Raw genomic sequence first — 7,390 nt, forward strand, 5'->3', positions numbered from 1 at the left:
AAGGAAGCAGGCTCCCTGCCGAGCAGAGAGCCCGATGTGGGACTCGATCCCAGGACCCTGAGATCATGACCTGAGCCGAAGGCAGGGGCTTAACCCACTGAGCCACCCAGGCGCCCCTGAGATTGTGTTCTAATTCATTAATTTCCCTTTAAAACTTCAAAAATTCTTTTACTTTCTTTTGGTTTTATTTTTTGTTTCCTGGAACCTGGAGTTTAATGACTAGTTCATTTATTTTCAGTCTTTCTCATTCAATGTAGTAGAAGCGTTAATAATTACTCTCATGGAGGTCATTCATTTACAAACAGCTACTGAGTAACTGCTGTGTTCTAGGTTCTAGTAAAGGGATGGGAGAGATAGAGCCCATCCATGGATTTGGACTACCACCGGCTTCTTATGGACTGTGAGTTAAGAATGGTTTTTATAGGTTTAAAGTTGCAAAACAAAGATTATGCAATAGAGATCACTTGTGGCCTGAAAAGACTAAAATATTTCCATCTGTTCCTTTACAGAAAAAGTTTGCAGACTGTCAGGGCTAGCTGAAGATTAGTCTAATGACACGAGGAACACCTAGGCAGTTACCATTAACCAGACCACTTCCATTGCAGAGTTTGCCGAACGTGGACACTTCAGTCTTAGTTGTCAACTTCCAGTGTAGTGGTCCTCAAATGTTCTTATATCTCTGTTTCGTTCACATACAGAATATGTTTCATTGACAATATTTCTCATCACAGATGTCCCACATAAAGAGGGAGGGGGAACGTTTAAGGACCACTGCTTCACTGCCCCCATCCTCAATAGTCTATAATGTAAATGTTAATTTTGACTTATCAGTGAACAATTCAGTGATGTGGCTCTTTCCTTCTGGTTTTCAGGTTAAAAAGAAAACTATTTTTAATGTGCTTTAAAAATACTTATTTTGGGGTCATGTTAGAAATCAGTGTTGTTTTGACATTAAGTTGATAATTAGCAAGTGATTTTGTCAAAGTCTGTGAAAATCGCTGAAATCTGGCCTTGTCCCAGCTGTCTATGCTGTGAAGTTTCTGAGGGACATCTGTAAATAAGCCAATGGAAAATGAAAAACAACCTTCATGTTTTCTAGAGTTATACTGGTATACCCAACACCAAGCTCTCTGGTAATCCCACCCACCCCACCTCCTCAATACAGGGAGTTTAGACCCAAGGCCTAAGGAGGCTTTTCCTTAAGCCCAAATCCAAATACTTTCACAGTTACATATCATAATTCCTAAACGTTCTTGTCATAATGATGTAGTTTGAAGTACAGTTCGGTAGCCTATGGCCAAGAAAGAATTCTTGAGACTTTTTCAGTGCAGAAAAGGGTATTTTTTTTTATTATAGCACAGGGACAGAACCTGTGGGCTGAAAGACCTGCACTGCCATTGTGAGGAATGACAGATAATGTAAGATTTTCTATTCTGTGAAGGGGAGGGTGACATGAGGGTCCCAGGGAATTGAGTCTATAGGTTTCTAGAGGTTGTGGCTATAGATGAGATTGCTTTTTTTTCATTTTTTATTTTAAGTACTTTATTTATTTATTTATTTGAGAGAGAGAGAGAGAGAACACGCAAGCAGGGGCAGTGGCAGGCAGAGGGAGAAGCAGATTCCCCACTGAGCAGGGAGCCAGATGCTCTATTCCAGGACCGTGGGATCATGACCTGAGCTGAAGGCAGACACTTCACCCACTGAGCCACCCAGGCGCCCCAAGATTGCTTTTATTCTTATGAGTCATTTAGACAGTTGCAAAACTGATGGGAGATTCATGTCGTGCATGACTATGATCTCTATCAGTTACTCATTTATTTTTCCTCTTCCTTTGCTCTTGGGCAGCCAGGAGTGCCTGAGGAATGTCACACCTTTCCCTCCTCTAGGGAACCCACCAGGCACCCTGCCTGCAGGGTCTTAGCTTGTGCTTTGTCCTCAGCATGCCTTCTGCTCCCTCATCAATAAGACAGTAAGGCAGCTGGCCAGGCCTGTAGTCCAGGGTGAGAGTCGTATACTAAGAAAAAGCAAAACCGGAAAGGACCATGCACCCTAACCACTTTTTTTAAACTACTTTCTTTTTTAATTCCAGTATAAATAATGAACAGTGTTATATTAGTTTAAGGTGTACAGTGTAGTGACTCAACAACTCTGTACATTACTCACAGGGCTCACCACTGTAAGTTTTAATTCCCATCACCCAGTTCACCCATCCCCCACACCTATCTCCCCTCTGGTAACCTTCAGTTTGTTTTCTCTATTTAGGATTGTGGTTTTTAGTTTGTCTCTTTTTTTCTTTCAAATCCTTTGTTTCTTAAACTCCACGGGAGAGAAATCATATACTGTCTTTCTCTGACTTATTTCACATAGCATTATAACTTCTAGATACATCCATGTTGCAAATGGCAAGATTTCTTTCTTATGGTTCAGAAATATTCCAATCTGTGTGTCTTCTTTATCCACTCATCCATGGATGGGTATTTGGGCTGCTTCCATAATATGGCTGTTGTAAATAATGCAATAAACATAGGGGTGCATATATCAATTTGAATTAGTGTTTTCATTTTCTTTGGGTAAATACCCAGTAGTGGAATTACTTGACCAGATGGTAGCTCTATTTTTAACTTTCTGAGGAATCTCCATAGTGTTTTCCAGAGCAGCTACACCAGAGGACATTCTACCAACTGTGCAAGAGGGTCCCTTTTTCTCCACATTCTCGCCAACACATGTTTCCTGTGTTTCTGCTTTTAGCCTTTCTGACAGTGAGGGGATATCTCATTGTGGTTCTGACTTGCATTTCCCTGATGATGAATGATGTTGAGCCTCTTTTCATGTTTCTAACACCCTACCCACTTTTGCAGTAAGTTAGACTAGGCTTCTAGGACTCCGAAAGACCCTTCCAGGCAGCCATGGGAATGGTAGCTGATTCTGTCTCTGATGGGCCTCTCTTGTATTCCCTTACCTATTGCTTCCACATTGTTGAACTAGAGGTAGTAAAGGTTACCCTGAAAGTCCCACCCATTTTGAGGCACTTAAGGCATGGTAACAACCCTCAATATATCCACCTCCCCCCCCAAACACACACACTGAAGGCAAAACAGAAATGTGCCAAACCGTGTCCTTAAATGGCACCCCAAAAGATTAGTACTGTATACAGCTTCAGCCTAGAGGATGCATTTTCCCAAAGCTGAATGACTGGAGAGGGAGATTATATTCTGAAGAGTTCTCGTGATCACTCTCACAACTGCAAAGAGGAAAAGATTGAATTTAAAAACACCCAGTTTGTAACATTTGCATGTAAGGTGCGGAACAAGAATCTTTGTAAATGTAGTACTTTGAAACGGGTTGCTGTCCTGCTCTTGGGAAACAAAGACGCGGTCCGGCATAGGCACGTGCACGCGATACGAAAGAACCATGCTGATTTTACACATTTGTGTTAAGGCAGAGTTGCAGAGAGATCCCTACTACAAATAAAAGTCGTCCCGTGGGCTAGGCATACCTCTGGGGCTAGAACCTAGAACCGGAACGGTGAATTCCAAGGCACATCGGGCCCACCTGTGTTAGAACGCGCCCCCGCCCCTTGCACGGGACCCAGCGGCCTTGCAGCTGAGAGGTCCACGTGGCAGAGGGTCTCTGTAGACTCCTGGGCTGGCACAGCCTGAGGACTAACACACACTGTCTGTGTCAAAGGGATGACTAGCTCATGGACCTGAAAGACAGCCACCTGTTTTTCTCCTTTCTGCTTCCTGATTATGTGGAGAAGCTGTTCCCATGTTACAGATGGAAGGAAAGCTAAACCCCACGCTAGGAGCATCCGAAGGGCTTTCTTATGGACCTGGGGCCGTAGCCACAACCGCTTAGGGCGTCAAATCATCCCGAAGAATAGGTGTGGGGCGGACGAAACAAAGAACTTGGTTGGCCACTTGGATTGACACTGATCTGTGCTAAGAAATCCAATCACGATTAAAAAAAAAAAAAAAATCCTATAGCTTACGTACTGGGCGCTGTGCAAAATCCAGTCCTCACTTTGCAACAAAGATGTAGGGGGCGGGGCGTCAGGTGGAAGAAGAGGTAAGGGATAAAGGGGGTTCTGACTTGTTTTTGGTTTGGGGTTTTTTGTTGTTGTTGGTTGGTTGGTTTTTTGGTAAAGATTTTGTTTATTTGCTTGAGCGAGAAAGAGAGTGTGCAGGCATGAGAGGGGAGAAGGTCAGAGGGCGAAGCAGACTCCCCGCAGAGGTGGGAGCCGGATGCGGCGCTCGATCCCAGGACTCGATCCCGGGATCATGACCCGAGCCGAAGGCAGTCGCCTAAGCAGCTGAGCCACCCAGGCGACCTAGGGGGCTCTTATTTGTCTGTGGGCAGTCTGGGGGAAGAGAGCCGTGTCCTCCATGGATCCTGCCACGTGGTTTCCCTCCCACCGTCTCGGCAGTAAGTTCTGGGACCACAGGTAACTTGTAATCAACTTAAAGCCTCAGGAGGCAAGCGGAGTAAGAGCAAGGCAGAACTGCGAGGATTCCTGTCTTTTATTCGGACCCCCTTCCCTTCCCCGCCGCCCGCCCGCACCCCCCGCCCCGCCCCTCGGCCCAAAGGCCAGGGCAGATGCACGAAGTTCTGCCACGAGCCCAAAGTCCCTTGGTCGAAGTGATTCATCAGATGCCCTGTCCCGAGGGGGAGACGGCTTCTTGCAGGACGAGGTGAAGGAGGTGATTCTGCTCAGCAGTCAAGAGCGGCCACATCTCCACCTGCAGCGACTTGACGGCTTCCGTGTCCTTTTCGTGGGTAGCCATGACCAAGGACTGGAGCAGCAGGAACAGCTCCTCGGGAAGCTGGCCCCCGCTCTCCTGCCCGTGGCTGTCGAAAGCCTCCCAGGAGTACTTCTCCAGGGTGTGGGCATGCTCCGGCAGCAGCTTGGCGGGCGGCGGTTGCAGGAGCAGCAGCAGCAGCACGCGGGACACCTCGCAGCGGACCAACACGTCCGCGAAGGCTCCGAGCGTGGCGGGAGAGGAAGCGCCGGGCGCGGAGGCGGCGCTGGGAGGGAGCAGCGCGGCGGGCACGGCCAGGGCGGCGCCGGGGCCCGCCTGCTGCCCCGGGGGAGGCGGCGGCGGCGGCGGCGGCGGGGGCGGCGGCGGCGGCGGCGGCTGCACCGGGTGGCTGCCGTGCTCCCGCGCCAGGCGCTGCATGCGCGTGAAGACGGCCAGGGCGCCGTTGTAGTCGCGCGCCAGCAGCTGGCAGGAGGCGGCGTCGCCGAGCGCCTGCAGCGCGGCCAGGGGCAGCTGCGGGAGCTGCAGCTGGGCGGCGCGCTGGAAGTGGCCGGCGGCGGCGGCCGGCTGGCCCAGGTCGCGCAGGGCGGCGGCCAGCTCGAGGCAGAGGGCGGCGGCGGCGGCCGGCTGGCCCAGCTCGAGGTGCAGGCGCACGGCGGCGCCCAGAGCGCTGGCTGCGGCCTGCAGCGGCTCCCCGTAGGCGGCCGGGCAGACGAGCCGCTGGCGCGCGTCGCGCTCCTGCCGCAGAAAGAGACGGGCGGCCTCGGTCAGCGCCAGCGCCTCCCCGGGCCCGTGGAAGAGCGCCTGCTGGCAGCGCGCCACGGCCAGCTGGCACCAGGCCGCGTAGGGCAGGCACTCCTGGGCACGCAGCTCGCGGCCCAACTGGCCAAACTGCTCGCCCGCCTCCGCCACGTTCGGCTTCCGCAGGAACCGCTTCTTCAGCTTGTTGGACACCTGGCGGTAGCGGGCCAGGAAGTCCCCAGCCTCGGGCCCGGGGCCCGCGCCGCCGCCCAGGCCGGCCGCGGACGCCGCCATGTTCGTCGCCTGCTCTCTGACGCAGTCGGTGGGGCGCGGCGGCGCCTGGAGGCGACGTGCCTTCCGAGCCGCTCGCTCGGTCGAGGTGAGGCGGGGGTGCGGGGGTGGGGGAGGAGGCCGCACTACCGCGCGTGCGCGCGCGCCCTGCCGCGCCGGCGCTAGGAAAAGCGCGGGATCGGCCGCCAGAGGCCTCACGGGGGGGGGGGGGGGGGGGGGGGGGGCGGTGTTGTCTATGCAAATCGTCAGTCCTGGGGCGGGGCCTGGCCAGGGGCCGGCTGTTGCCAGGCGACAGCCTGCTGGCCCGGGTTGCTAGCACGGGCGTCCCCTAGCGTCCCTAAACGGAAGCCGAGCAGAACTCAAGCCGCGGCGCCACGTGGCCCGAAGGCCAAGTCCGCATGGTTCGCGAGGGCCGAGTCCCTGCTCCCCGCCCGCCGCCCCAAGTGTGTCCACCCCGCCAAGTCTGCACGCTTCGCGGTGGCCAACCCACCCCCTCCCCGCCCGTCACCCCTGCACCGTCCCTCCTCAACCTTCCGGACCAAGCCCCTGCCCTACCAGAGTCCACGCCGACAGGTGTGTCCACCCTTCGGCCCCATCCCCGGGGGGTCGCCCTGGCACGTTGTCCCCTCCACGACGCCGCGGTCCTGGTCTTGAGCTGCGGCCCCAGGAACCCCGTCCTTCCCGGGATGGTCCCGGGCTCTGGCTTGCTCGGCACTCATGTGGGGGTCTCGGGGGCGCCAGCGCCCCCCCCCCCACCCCCCTCCAGCCTGTCCCACCCGGGGCCACGCCCGTGCACCGTCCCTGAGAGAAACGGCTCTTCCGAACCCCCCCACCCCCCTGCCTGGGGGTGGGTCCGTCCTTCGGGGGACATCCCCGAAGCACGTGGCCCACCGAGTGACCGAAGCGCCCGCACGCGCGAAAACACACACAGGCGCGCAGGTTTCTTTCCTTGGCTTTTATTGCTTGGACACACGGGTTTCTTGAGCCCCTTGTGGGGACTTCGAGGCGCTGGGCCCGAGGCCCCAGCCCGCCCCGGGCCGCCGCAGCGGGGAGCAGGCCCGGCTGGGGCGGGCGGGCCGAGCGGCCGGGTGGCGTGGGGCGGCAGCTAGTCGTGGGGCGGGGCCACCTGGGAGATGGTGGTGGACTCGAAGAAGCGGCTGAGCAGCGCGTTGTTGTGGACCGCCATGTCCACGAGCTCCGGGGTGATGCGCGTCCTGCCGCAGTTCCGGGCCTCGTTGCCCGCCAGCTCCAGGACCGTGGCCGTCAGGTACTGGATGACGGCCGCTAGGAAGACCGGCGCGGACGAGCCCAGGCGCCGGGCGTAGCGGCCCTCGCGCAGGAGGCGCTCCACGTGGCTCACGGAGAACGACAGCTCGGCTCGGGCGGTGCGGGAGCGGGCCTGCCTCTGGCCTCCGGACGACCCTCGACGGCTCCTCTTGGCCGGCATGCTGGGCCTCGGCTGCGCTCGGGCTCGGCGACGGGCCTAGGTGGGCGGTGCTCTGCGGGGTTCGGCGGGGCTCGGCGGGGCTCAGCGGCTTCGGCGGGGCTCGGCGGGGCTCAGCGGCTTCGGCGGGGCTCGGCGGGGCTCAGCGGCTTCGGCG

At 56.0% G+C, this 7,390-nt stretch overlaps 3 protein-coding genes across 5 annotated transcripts in view; 1 reads left to right on the forward strand and 2 right to left on the reverse strand.

Moving 5' to 3' along the window:
* Positions 1–7,390, forward strand: part of F8 (coagulation factor VIII) — a 111,406-nt gene that overhangs the window by 91,481 nt on the left and 12,535 nt on the right. The window contains exon 1 of one of the 3 annotated variants that reach the window (XM_059385784.1): positions 5,791–5,877. The exons of the other annotated variants lie outside the window; for them this stretch is intronic. Coding sequence (XP_059241767.1) covers positions 5,791–5,877 — 87 coding nt within the window. Of the gene's footprint in view, positions 1–5,790; positions 5,878–7,390 lie in introns of those variants that run through there. 3 annotated transcript variants of the gene reach the window in all.
* F8A1 (coagulation factor VIII associated 1) lies at positions 4,545–5,792 on the reverse strand. The gene has a single exon (XM_059385785.1). The coding sequence runs from the start codon at positions 5,790–5,792 to the stop codon at positions 4,647–4,649; it is 1,146 nt and encodes a 381-aa protein (XP_059241768.1). The 3' UTR covers positions 4,545–4,646.
* On the reverse strand, positions 6,026–7,276 carry LOC132006696 (histone H2A-Bbd type 2/3). The gene has a single exon (XM_059384653.1). The coding sequence runs from the start codon at positions 7,234–7,236 to the stop codon at positions 6,895–6,897; it is 342 nt and encodes a 113-aa protein (XP_059240636.1). The 5' UTR covers positions 7,237–7,276; the 3' UTR covers positions 6,026–6,894.

Source organism: Mustela nigripes, chromosome X (assembly GCF_022355385.1).
Source record: "Mustela nigripes isolate SB6536 chromosome X, MUSNIG.SB6536, whole genome shotgun sequence".
In the NCBI taxonomy this organism is placed as follows: Eukaryota; Metazoa; Chordata; class Mammalia; order Carnivora; family Mustelidae; genus Mustela; species Mustela nigripes.